The sequence below is a fragment of the Sorex araneus genome, chromosome 9, assembly GCF_027595985.1.
Source record: "Sorex araneus isolate mSorAra2 chromosome 9, mSorAra2.pri, whole genome shotgun sequence".
Taxonomy (NCBI): Eukaryota; Metazoa; Chordata; class Mammalia; order Eulipotyphla; family Soricidae; genus Sorex; species Sorex araneus.
Window position 1 is genome coordinate 1,267,827 of NC_073310.1, and position 12,882 is coordinate 1,280,708.

Here is a 12,882-nt window from a genome sequence, read left to right on the forward strand (position 1 = left end):
GCTCTGGTCGGGGGCAGCTTCCTGGCCTGTCTGGCTCCGCGGGGGGCGGATTGGGGCCCCAGTAACGGCCTCTCAGCTCTGCAGGGTTCCAGGCCCCTCTGTCCGGGCCGCAGGGACCTGCCAGGGGCCTCTAAGAAGGCGCAAGGGTGGGGCCCTGGGCCCGGGGCTAGAGGTGGGGGGCACACTGGCCCGGGGACACGTCTCTTCATCCTTCCCAGGCACAAGCAAACTGCCCCTTCCCTTCGTCCCGAAGATCAGCCTCAGAATGACCCCCGGGGAGAGTGGCCACCCCATGGGGGAGTGGACCCCACAGAGGGGAGTGGACCCCACATGGGGGAGTGGCCACCACAGAGGGGAGTGGACCCCACATGGGGGAGTGGCCACCACAGAGGGGAGTGGACCCCATATGGGGGAGTGGCCACCACAGAGGGGAGTGACCCCACGTGGGGGAGTGGCCACCACAGAGGGGACTGGACCCGCCGGGGGATGCCCAGTGTGGGACTCATGCTGGACAGTGCGGGGCCGGGTCTCCATGGCTTCTGCACTCATGGACTCTTCTTGGTCTTGGCGCTGAGGGCTGGAGGGGTCAGTCTTGGGCTGCCCTGGAGACTGGTCCGGGGCCGGCAGAGGGGCGTGGACACAGGCGCGGGGTCAGCAGGGGGCTGGGTGCTGTGTGTGTCTGAAGCTTCTCCGCCTCAGATGGCCTTGGGCAGAGGGCTCTGTCCCCGGGCCTGGCGCAGACGCCCACTGACGGAAACAGCCCGTCTCCGCGGGCACCAGCCTCGGGAACAGTTGCTGGTCCGGAGGGGGCTGTGCCCTGAGGGGGTGTGCCCTGTGGGGGTGTGCCCGGAGGGGCTGTGCCCTGTGGGCTGTGCCCTGTGGGGTGTGCCCTGTGGGGGTGTGCCCGGTGGGGGTGTGCCCTGTGGGGTGTGCCCTGTGGGGTGTGCCCCGTGAGGGTGTGCCCTGTGGGCTGTGCCCTGTGGGGTGTGCCCGGAGGGGCTGTGCCCAGTGGGGGTGTGCCCGGCATGGGTGTGCCTGGCGCGGGTGTGCCTGGCGCGGGTGTGCCCGGCGTGGGTGTGCCTTGCATGGGTGCGCCTGGCTTCACTGTGGCATCTCCGGGACGTCCTGCCACTTCTCTCAGCCCGTGGGAGGGAGGATGGGGCGTGTTTCTCTGCAGAGGGGCGTGTCAAGGCGCAGGCACAACCCCACAGGGTCACTCAGCCCCCAGCCCTGCCCCTACATCCCGGGGCTGCCCCGTTTCACACCCGGCAGTGCTCAGGGACTACTCCCGGCTCAGTGCTCAGGAATCACCCCTGTCAGTGCTCGGGGAACCCTGTGTGATGCTGGGGTCAGACCTGGGACGGCCACTTGCACGGAAGCGCCTCAGCCCCGTCCGGTCTCTGCCCTGCAGGCGCTCCTGACGACCAGCAGGAGGCAGCCATGGTGTGTGGAATGAGATCAGAGGGCAGCTGTGTGTGTGTGTGTGTGTGTGTGCATGTGTGTATATGTGTGTGTATTTGTGTATGTGTGTATAACTGTATGTATATGTGTGTATAAGTGTATGTGTATAACTATGTATGTTGTATGTGTGTGCGTGTATGTGTATAAGTGTATGTATGTGTATGTGTGTATAAGTGTATGTGTAAACTGCGTGTATGTTGTATGTGTGTGCATGTATGTGTATAAGTGTATGTGTATGTATGTGTGTGTATAAGTGTGTGTATGTATGTGTATAACTGTGTACATGTGTGTATGTGCGTTTGTGTATGTGTGTGTGCACATGTGCATGCCCAGTGGTCATTCCTCTGTGCTGGACCCACCAGGCTGAGGTCCAGCCCAGACCCTGTTGGTCCTCCAGTGGCCTCCCCGCCCGGGGACGGGTTGCTGGGCCCCTGGGCAAGGCGCTGCCCGACCCGCTCTGCACCCTGAAATGATCTCGGGGTCCCAGGGGCTCTGCTGGGCGCTCACCCCCGGGCTCCTTCATGCCCCAGTCACGGAGAGCTGGGAGTCCTGCGCCCCGGGGCCTGTGCCGGCCCACCGCGGCCCGGAGGCTGTTGGGGCTCCCCTCGGCCCCTCTGCGCCACACAGCTGCGCCCGGACGGGCAGCGAGGCGGGGACAGGGGCACGGCCCGGGGGACAGGCGCAGCCCCAGGACACAGTGGCCACTCCGTCCCTGCAGGAGGGTCCGGACAGTCCACGACCTCTGGGCCCTGGACGACTGGACAGCAGCCACAGCCACACGGGTGCTAGAGTGGACAGAGGACGTCCAGGCGGGGCTGCGGCCAGCAGCGGCTGCAGTGCTGGGTCTCTGAGACGGAGCGGGTGGGGAGGGGCCAGACCTGCGGCCCTGCTGTCCCGCACACTGACCCCTGCTGTCCCCCACACTGACCCCTGCTGACCCCCACACTGACCCCTGCTGTCCCCCACACTGACCCCTGCTGACCCCCACACTGACCCCTGCTGTCCCCCACACTGACCCCTGCTGACCCCCACACTGACCCTGCTGTCCCCCACACTGACCCCTGCTGTCCCCCACACTGACCCTGCTGTCCCCCACACTGACCCCTGCTGTCCCCAACACCTCACCACACCCCACACTGACCCCTGCTGTCCCCCACACTGACCCCTGATGTTCCCCACACTGACCCCTGCTGACCTCCACACTGACCCCTGCTGTCCCCCACACTGACCCCTGCTGTGCCCCACACTGACCCCTGCTGTCCCCCACACCCCACACTGACCCCTGCCCTCCTGGGGCCTCTGGGACTGGCGGTGTGGAGGGGACAGTCCCCTAGAGAGAGGACCGAGGTCGCCTGCAGCCGTCCCAGCCCCGGCCACTGGCACACGTCCCGTGCAGGAGGCCGCGGGGGTCAGTCTGCTCAGTGACGGCAGGAGGGAAGCGGCCAGGCCCGGCTCGAGGCGCCCCCATGCTCGGGTCCCTGTCCCAAGGGCCTGCGCTAGCGACGGACGGGCACAGGGCCCGCAGGGAGCGGCCAGCCCACGGCCTTGGCTGTGGCCCTGAGAGGCACCTTCCCGGGCAACTGTCCTGTTTCACATCTTGGACTCTCAGCGCCCCGACGCCTGTCGTGACCGAGCCAGGTACTGACTACCTGGTACTGATTACCTGGTATTGATTACCTGGTGCCTCCAGGCCCCCGCGAGAGCACCTTCCCCTCTGCCTCACCTGAGCTGCACCCTGACCGCTGACCCTCACGACCTTGAGGGCGTCCGGCTTCCCACGGTAGCCCCGGCCACCAGGGATGGTCACTCACCCCTGGGCCTTCCCGGGGCTCTGCACACGGCCACCCGCAGTGTCCAAGCAGCAGGACCCTCCCCGGACCCCGCCTCCCGCCAGCCTGAGCCGGAGAACTGGGGGGGGGGGCGGGAAAACACCCCCGAGCGAGAGACAGGCCAGTTCCGTTCAGGCGTCCAGGCCAGGCCGGCCAGGGCTGAGCCAAGCCCCCTCCCCTCCCCGGCCCACCCGGCACCTACCTCAGGATGAAGAGGTCCACAGTGGTGTTGCCGGCCACGGCGATGGACGCTGTGACCACGTCCCCCCGCCGGGCGGGTCTGGCCGGCAGCTGAATGACCACGTTGTCGTCCAGACGCACCTCCCTGAGCCGGGCACTGTCCGGAGCCCGAGAGAGGTGGACGGTGCCGAGTCTCTGCAGGCGGGCGGCGGCATCCTCGCGGCTGTCCTGGCCCGGCTGGCTGGCGCTATCCCGGCCGGCGCTGTCCCGGCCGGCGCTGTCCCGGCCAGCGCTGTCCCGGCCGGCGTCCCCGGCCCCGCAGTCGGTGCGTGGCTCCCCGGCCGGCAGGCTGTAGTAGAGCTCCACGGGGCTGCCCTCCGCGGGCTCGGCCGCCGGCCTCCTCCTGCCGGCCGGCGCCATCGGGGGCCCGAACCAGCTGGCCGGCAGGTCCAGCCGCGCCACGCACAGCCCCAGCTCGCCCCGCAGCCGGCAGCCGCCGCGCACCTGCTGCGTGTCCCGGAAGGCGAACACGCGCACGCAGGGCAGCCGTGCAGCCTCGGGGCCTGGCTCGGCCCAGGCCCGGCCCAGTGCGTGGAACAGCACGTGCGCGCGGGGCCGGCCGCGGTGGATCCGCTCCTGCAGCACGTGGGCGCGCAGCTGCCAGCCCGGCGCGGGCGGCAGGAGCTCGGGGGGCACCTCCTGCTCGGCGGAGAAGGGCCCGTAGCTGGCCTGGAGCACGGGCGGCCGCGCGGCTCCGAGCGGGAAGAAGGCCTGGGCCCGGGCCTGCGGGCTGGCGTTGCGCGGGGCGTCGGGGCCGCTGGCCCGCAGGAAGAAGGCGCTCTCGGCTCCCAGCACGCGGAAGCTCACGGGCAGGGACGGAGACGGCGGGAAGGCCTGCAGGGTGGCGGCCGCCGCGAGGGCCTCGGTCACTGCGGGAGGGGGAGAGGGGCAGAGGGGGAGGAGGGGAGAGGGGGAGAGGGAGGAGGGGAGAGGGGCAGAGGGGGAGGCGGGGAGGGGGAGAGAGGGGAGAGCAGAGCGTGGTTACTCGGGCCCTTCCAGGCCAGCGGACGCTGAAACACTGAGGCTCGGGGGCCGTGGTGTGGCCGCTGCCGGGCTGGGACCCTCGGGGTGACCCTGGCACGGTGGCGTGTGCACTGGCTCTGGGACGGACAGTCCGGCTGGGGCGTGGCAGGACACGTCCTGAGGTTTGGACGGGCCGGCGGCCCCCGACTCCCTGGGCAGAGCCGCATGTGTGTCGACCGTGTGCCGGAGCTTAAGTATATTTCCTGGCTGAGCTGCGTATGGGGAACAGCCTGCAGCCTGTGAGCGACCACGGTCACAGGGACACGGAGAGGCCCGGCGGCATGTCAGGCAGAGACCGGCCACGGCACGGAGCCGACACGGGAGGGAGCAGGCGGAAGCCGGCACGTCGCACACCTCAGGACCAGAGCTGATGTCCACCAGAAAGCGTTTGTCCACGTGAAATAACAGCTCGCGACCTTACCCCAGCCCCCCAGACGGAACGCGCTGGGTGGTCTCCGAGGGGCCCGAGGAGCAGGAGCCCGTCCCTCTGTGAGTCGGTCCCTCCGTCTGCTCACGCACTCAGCGGCTGGCACGGGCCAAACAGCCTCCTCTCGGCCCCCTCTGGGCCCCCACCCCCGGCCTGAGAGCAAAGCCCCCTTTGCTGCTGCGGCCAGAGGAGCAGCCGGGACAGAGGACAGAGCCAGGAACCAAGGCCACCCCGCTGCCACGCGCCCGTCCTCACCCCCGCACGCTCTCCTCTCTCCCGCCTCCTTTCGTCTTTTTATTAAAAAAATAAAGAGAAGAAAAGCCTAAAAACAAACCTTCTGCCGGGAAGCAGGTGCTGTTTGCTCGCCCTGAGCCCACGCGGGCCGCTGCCCCGGGACCCGGCCACTGTCCAAACAGGCGGCTCCAGCCACCACCTGGAGCCCAGGCGCCCAGCAACGCCTTCCTGCGCTGCGTGAGAGTCGCACCCGGGCCCGGCAGGGAAGGACAGGGGCAAGGAGAGGGAGGGGGCCACCCAGACATAGGGTGGGCAGCACCACAACCCCGGGCTGCTGGGCGGGTCCTTCCCCGCCTGGAGTTTCAGTTTCCACAGATGGACGGAAAAACAAGGGTGGGGTGGAGGGATCCGTGGGTGGATGGATGGACGGATGGATGGATGGATGGATGGATGGGTGGATGGATGGATGGATGGATGGATGGATGGATGGATGGACGGATGGACGGGTGAATGGGTAGATGGATGGGAGGGTGGATGGATGGGTGGGTGGATGGATGGATGGATGGGTGGATGGATGGATAGGTGGGTGGGTGGATGGGTGGGTGGGTGAGGGATGAAGGAGGGATGGGTAGTGGGTGCATGGTTAGGGGGCAGATGGGTGTAAGTCTGAGTGATGACTGGTGGGTGGATGGATGTGGAGGACGGACGTTGGGACCGATGGGTACAGAAGTGGGTGACACAAGTGGGTGGATGGATGAGTGTGTGATGGAGGGAGGGCAGAAGAGTGGGGAGACGGATGAAGAGATGGGCCCGCAGGAAGATGCATGCTAGGTGGCAGAGCGATGGGTAGAGCACGGAGGGACGGACAGATGGACAGTTTGGGAGGCGACTGGAACCAGGTGGGGTAGGAGAGTAACTGAGGCACAGAACGGCCTCGATTCTTCTCCAGCCCCGCCCCGTCCCCTGGGGAAAGCAGAGCGAGGGCGGGGCGAGGGCGGGACGAGGGCAGGGCGGGGCGAGGGTGGGGGCGGGGCGAGGCGAGGGTGGGGCGGGGCGAGGGCGAGGGCGGGGCGATGGCAAGGCGGGGCGAGGGCAGGGCGGAGCGAGGGCGGGGGCGGGGCGAGGCGAGGGTGGGGCGGGGCGAGGGCGAGGGCGGGGCGAGGGCAGGGCGGGGCGAGGGCGGGGCGGAGCGAGGGCGGGGCGGGGCGAGGGCGGGGCGGGGCGAGGGCAGGGCGGGGCGAGGGCGAGGGCGGGGCGAGGGCAGGGCGGAGCGAGGCGAGGGCGGGGGCGGGGCGAGGCCCTCCTTGCGGGATGCTGACCCGAGCACAGGCGCCTCTGGGCCCCGGAGCCTTCGCCGCGGGCTGCGTCCCTCCCCCCACCCCCAGACTCGGGCCCAAGCCGCAGCCGAGCCCACGCCGGGCGCCATGGCGGGGCCGTCGGCAGCCCCCACGCGGCCAAGCGCAGGCCCCTCCCTCACGGTCTGCTGCCGGCCAGGGCTGGGCCGCAGGGAGCACGGCCCGGAGAGCCAGGCGGCATCCTGGGGGCGCCCAGAGAGGGTCGAGATGTTTCCGAGACCCCCGACCTCCCCGGGGGAGGGAACAGTGGCCAGGGGCCGCCCTGGCTCCGGGTCGGCGGTCAGCGCGGGAGGCGGGTCCTGAGTGGGGCGCGACCTGCAGGGGGCGCCACCGAGGACCACAGGCTGCGGGCCGTGAGTCGGCTTCCAAACACTGGGAACAACGCGGGCGACGGGGAAACTCGGCCCGTGGTGGGCAGATTCAACTTCAGGGCATCACAGCACAGGCGGACGCCAGGCTAAGTGTGCAGGGGGGAGGGGGAGAGGGAGAGGGAGGAGGGGAGGGGGAGAGGAAAAGGGAGGAGGGGGGAGGGGAGGGAGAGGGAGAGGGAGGAGGGAGAGGGAAGGGGGAGCGAGAGGGAGAGGGAGGGGGAGAGGGAGAGGGAGGAGGGGAGGGGGAGGGAGAGGGAGCAAGGGAGGGGGGAGGGAGAGGGAGAGGGAGAGGGAAGGGGGAGTGAGAGGGAGAGGGAGAGGGAGGGGGAGGGAGAGGGAGAGGGGGGAGAGGGAAAGGGAGGAGGGGGGAGGGAGAGGGAGAGGGAGAGGGAGGAGGGGAGGGGGAGGGGAGGGAGAGGGAGGGGGGAGGGCTATTTATCGCAGATGGCGGCATTCTTTCTGCAGGGACTGGCTTGGCCCTACGAGTCCCAATTATCTCAATTCATGGGAATCAGCGCTTGGCGAAGTCCTTCCCTCCCGAGGGGGCGCTTCCGTGGCGTGCAGCCGCGTTCCCGCCCCTGCCGGCAGCCCTCTGGGGCAGCAGGGCCTTCTCCAGACCCCGTGGCCGGCCGCAGGGGACCCTGGGAGCCGGGGGGACGGGAGACGCGCCCTGTGGCCCCGACGGGCACTCGGACACTCGCTCCCCGCGGGAAGGGCGCCATGACCGGCTGCACTCTAAGATGGAAACTCAGCAGGCCCGAGTTCCAGGTCCCCCGTCAGAAGGTCCCGGCTTCTCAGGAAACAATACCACAGGGAACAGCCCGTGGGGGCAGGGGCCCCGGGCAGGGCCCCCAGCCTGGCAGAGCGGGCGAGGGAGGGCAGCCGCGGGCGGGCAGGGGCCAGAACCGGAAACACGTCGCCAGGGCCTAGAGAGGTGCTGTCATGTAACCAAGCCCTATAGAAGCTGCTCGAACTCGGAGCCGGGGCCGGGGTCCTTGTCGAGACTCCACTGCGCTGGATGGGACTCGGACCCCAGCTCGAGCCGGCGGTAGAGGGGCCTTGCGTTCGCAGCCTCGCGTCTGGTCTGGACAACGTGTGAGCGAAACCCCTTCCCAGGACACAGCAGGTGGGCCGGCAGGGGCAGCCCGAGGCCCCCTCGTGGAGGCCGCTGACCTCCCGGAGGCCCGCGGGCGACCCCGGCCCTGTCCACGCGGGACACAGCAGGGCGCTGGGAGCTCCCCAGGTCACCCCGGCCAGACCCCCGAGCCCGGCTGAGCTCGGGGCCCGGAGGCAGTCTGACCCCTGTCCTCTGGCTGGCCCCTGGCCACAGTTCGGAGGGGCCTGGTCCAGCCCCAAACGCAAGACGACGTGGAGGAAGGACCGCCGGGAGACCTCGGCTCCCCTCAGGGAGAGTCGCCGGCCTGGGGTCAGAGCTCTGGGCTCTCAGCGAGACAACGGCCTCCCGCTCCTCTCAGGAGAAAATCAACCCAGCGGGGGACTAACCCTGCAGGGGCCTCTGCACCCCACACCCACGCCAAGGCACAGTCAGAGCCCACCCAGAGAGGCCCGGGGAGGAGGAGGGGAGGGGAGGGGAGAGGGAGGGGAGAGGAGGGGAAGTGGGGGGAAAGGGGACAGGAGGAGAGGGAGGGAGGGGACAGGAGGAAGAGGAGGGAAGAAGAGGAGGGGAGAGGGGAGGGGAAGGAGGGAGGGGAGGAGAGGGGAGGGCAGAGAGGAGAGGGGAAAGGTTGAGGGGAGGGGGAGGGGAGGAGAGGGGAAGGGGGGAAGGGGACAGGAGGGAGGGGAGGGAGGGGAGGGGAGAGGGGAGGGGAAGGAGGGAGGGAAGGGGAAGGGGGGAGGGGAGGAGAGGGGAGGGCAGAGAGGAGAGGGGAGAGGTTGAGGGGAGGGGGAGGGAAGGGGGAGGGGAGGAGAGGGGAAGAGGGGGGGAAGGGAGGAAGAAGAGGGGAGGGGAGGAGGGAGAGGAAGAGAGAGGGGAGGAGGAAAGGGCAGGGGTGGGGCGGGGACAGCGGAACCCCTGGCTGCACGGCCAGGGCACTGGGCCCCTCCAGGTCCTGCCTCTCGCCCTCCTTGGTTCTAGGTCCCCGAGAACTCGGAGCACTTTCTGCTGGGCCCGGCTGTGCACGGCCACCCGCCTGTAGGCTCCAGAGAGGCCCCTCGGGGCTCACAGCCTGACGAGAGCCCTTGGGGTGCCCAGAGTGGAGGCCCGGGTGGGTGTTGGGTGTGGGGGAGGGAAAGGCCCTGGCTGGGCGTCAGTATCGGAGGGTCCCCCAAAGCCACCCTCCTACTGCCCTGGGGACACCGTCCCCGCTGGGCCCACAGTGACCCCGCCGTGAAGGGACAGCGGGCAGTCGCACGAGCAGCGCCCTGGGCCCATCCTGTCCCCCTGCCTGGTGTGGGCTGGCCCGTCCCGCCCTCCCCCTGCCCGGTGTGGGCTGGCCCGTCCCGCCCTCCCCCTGCCCGGTGTGGGCTGGCCCGTCCCGCCCTCCCCCTGCCCGGTGTGGGCTGGCCTGTCCCGCCCTCCCCCTGCCCGGTGTGGGCTGGGCCCGTCCCCGCCCTCCCCCTGCCCGGTGTGGGCTGGCCCGTCCCGCCCTCCCCCTGCCCGGTGTGGGCTGGCCCGTCCCCGCCCGCGAGGTCTGGGCTCCCGTCCCTGTGGTGAACTCACCACCAGCCACCGACTTAGCGACAGCCCAAGGTGCTGTTTGAAGATGAAACAACGATGGACGGGAAGGCAGAGTCCCTGGGAACTGTCACCTGCTCCCGCGGTGGAACGAGAGTGACAGGACCCCGGGAGAGGAAAATGACATTGATTTAAACACGAGTAAACGAGCAGCCCTCAGAGCTCGGAACGACACCCGCAGGCGCGTGGCCGGTGTCTCCCGGGGACACATCTCTCCAGAGCTCCGCTCCCGAAACATCCTGTGGCCCGCGGCCAGCTGCCCAGGCTCCCGCCACCCTCTCGAACTCGGGCCCGGGGCTCACGAGCGCAGGGAGACTGCTGCCCACCGGCCCTCGCGTCAGAATCCCCTCGAGGGACGCACTGGGGCGCGGCCGCAGCCGCCGTTACGGGCACCCGGGAGCCCTCAGGGAACTCGCGCGGGCGTGTGCCAGCAGGAACCGTCACTGCAGAGCCACCAGCCGCGTGGGCCGCGGCCTCCAGCTGGGCACATGCCGCCCGCCCGGCAGAGGGAGCCCGGGGAGGAGGCCGCGTGGACGAGCGAGCAGCGGCCGCACCCATGGAGTCGAGAATCAGCAGGTGCAAGGCCCCCGCGGTCACAGCCTCGCCGCGTGGCCAGGACCCCGCCGGGCTCATGCAGTTACAGCCTCGCCGCGTGGCCAGGACCCCGCCGGGCTCCGGGCTCACACTCCTGTCACACGTCGTCCTGCTGCTCTTTCCGGTGACACGCGGGGGCAGAGTGGGGGTCGGCGCTGAGGCGCAGGGTCCGTCCTGCCGCCGCTGCCCCACACGACGCCCCACGGCACGAGGGCAGCAGTGAGCCCAGAGCGGCCCGGCCCCACCCGGGTTTCACCTGTTTCTCCCACGCTCTGCTGGTTCCGTTGCCCCCCCCCAGCAGGAGTGACCCCTCCCTCCGCCTGAGCCCAGCAGCACCCCCAGCACCCCTGGGTGTCTGCACCTGAGCTCGAGGCAATGTTGGGAGCAGCTCAGGGGAGGAGCACCCAAACCATGGAGTCTCCTCAGCCTGGAGACACAGGTGTGCAGAGCAGGTGCCATAGGCCTGGGGCCAGGGACAGGCTGGGGGAGCACGGGAGATGGGGAGCACTGGGAGTGTGGGGAACATATGGAGATGGAGAGTATGAGGAGTATGGGGAGTATGGGGAGGTGGGGAGCACGGGGAGGTGAGGAGCACAGGGAAGTGAGGAGCATGGGGAGGTGGGGAGCATGGGGAGGTGAGGAGCACGGGGAGGTGGGGAGCACGGGGAGCATGGGGAGGTGGGGAGCACGGGGAGGTGAGAAGCACGGGGAGCACAGGGAGGTGGGGAGCACGGGGAGGTGAGGAGCACAGGGAAGTGAAGAGCATGGGGAGGTGGGGAGCACGGGGAGGTGGGGAGCACGGGGAGGTGGAGAGCACGGGGAGGTGGGGGGCACGGGGAGGTGGGGGGCACGGGGAGGTGGGGGACCACGGGGAGGTGGGGGACCACGGGGAGATAGGGGGCATGGGGAGGCTGGGAGCACGGGGAGGTGGGGAGCACGGGGAGGTGGGGGGCACAGGGAGGTGGGGAGCACAGGGAGGTGGGGAGGTGGGGAGCATGGGGAGGTGGGGAGCATGGGGAGCATGGGGAGGTGGGAAGCATAGGGAGGTGGGGAGCACGGGGAGGTGGGGAGGTGGGGAGCATGGGGAGGTGGGGAGCACGGGGAGGTGGGGAGCACGGGGAGGTGGGGAGCACGGGGAGCACGGGGAGGTGGGGGCATGGGGAGCACGGGGAGGTGGGGAGCACGGGGAGGTGGGGAGCACGGGGAGCATGGGGAGGTGGGGAGCACAGGGAGGTGGGGAGCACGGGGAGGTGGGGGGCACGGGGAGGTGGGGAGGTGGGGAGCACGGGGAGGTGGGGAGCACGGGGAGCGTGAGGCTCTGCAGGCTTCCAGCATGTGCAGCAGAAGAAACGGGCGGGAGGCGGGTCCCTGCCTGCGTGTGCCCGTGTCTGGGGCTCTCCTGGGCCCTGTGTTCGGGGGCTCCTGCCCTGCACGTGCCCTGGTAGGGTGGGCACCGTGGGCATCTCTGTGGCTCGCGGGCACCGGCAGGAAAGGAGGGTTCCCTGCGGTTCTGCTTCCCATCGGGGCCAAACCCCTTCACACTCGGCAGCCGGGGCCCCACGGTGGGTCAGGACCCCCGAACGGTGGAGCCAGACCTGGGACTCCACTGGCACCACAGGCTGGACCGTGACCTCAGCACCACGGTGCCCCCTGCACCTGCTCCTGCGCCACAGCTGCAAGGCCCGGGAGCCCACTGACCGCGCAGGGAAGAGACGGGAGAGCACAGAGACAGGAGAGACAGGGACAGGAGAGACAGAGACAGGAGAGAGCAGAGACAGGAGAGACAGGGACAGGAGAGACAGAGACAGGAGAAACAGAGACAGGAGAGACAGAGACAGGAGAGCAGAGACAGGAGAGCGCAGAGACAGGAGAGACAGGGACAGGAGAGCAGAGACAGGAGAGACAGGGACAGGAGAGACAGAGACAGGAGAGACAGGGACAGGAGAGCAGAGACAGGAGAGACAGGGACAGGAGAGACAGAGACAGGAGAGACAGGGACAGGAGAGACAGAGACAGGAGAAACAGAGACAGGAGAGACAGAGACAGGAGAGCAGAGACAGGAGAGCGCAGAGACAGGAGAGACAGGGACAGGAGAGCAGAGACAGGAGAGACAGAAGAGACGGAGACAGGAGAGAACAGAGACAGGAGAGACAGAGAGAGGAGAGACAGAGATAGGAGAGATAGAGACAGGAGAGAGCAGAGACAGGAGAGACAGAGACAGGACTGCAGAGACAGGAGAGCGCAGAGACAGGAGAGACAGAGACAGGAGAGACAGAGACAGGACTGCAGAGACAGAGAGACAGAGACAGGAGAGAGCAGAGACAGGAGAGACAGAGACAGGAGAGACAGAGACAGGAGAGCGCAGAGACAGGAGAGACAGAGACAGGAGAGCAGAGACAGGACTGCAGAGACAGGAGAGACAGAGACAGGAGAGAGCAGAGACAGGAGAGACAGAGACAGGAGAGACAGAGACAGGAGAGAGCAGAGACAGGAGAGACAGAGACAGGAGAGACAGAGACAGGAGAGACAGAGACAGGACTGCAGAGACAGGAGAGACAGAGACAGGACTGCAGAGACAGGAGAGACAGAGACAGGAGAGAGCAGAGACAGGAGAGACAGAGACAGGAGAGCAGAGACAGGAGAGAGCAGAGAC

At 68.7% G+C, this 12,882-nt stretch overlaps 1 protein-coding gene across 2 annotated transcripts in view; it reads right to left on the bottom strand.

Moving 5' to 3' along the window:
• Positions 1–12,882, bottom strand: part of TMEM132C (transmembrane protein 132C) — a 64,237-nt gene that overhangs the window by 29,119 nt on the left and 22,236 nt on the right. For both annotated transcript variants that reach the window (XM_055147622.1, XM_055147621.1), the window contains exon 2: positions 3,493–4,399. In XM_055147622.1, coding sequence (XP_055003597.1) covers positions 3,493–4,399 — 907 coding nt within the window. The remainder of the gene's footprint in view (positions 1–3,492; positions 4,400–12,882) is intronic.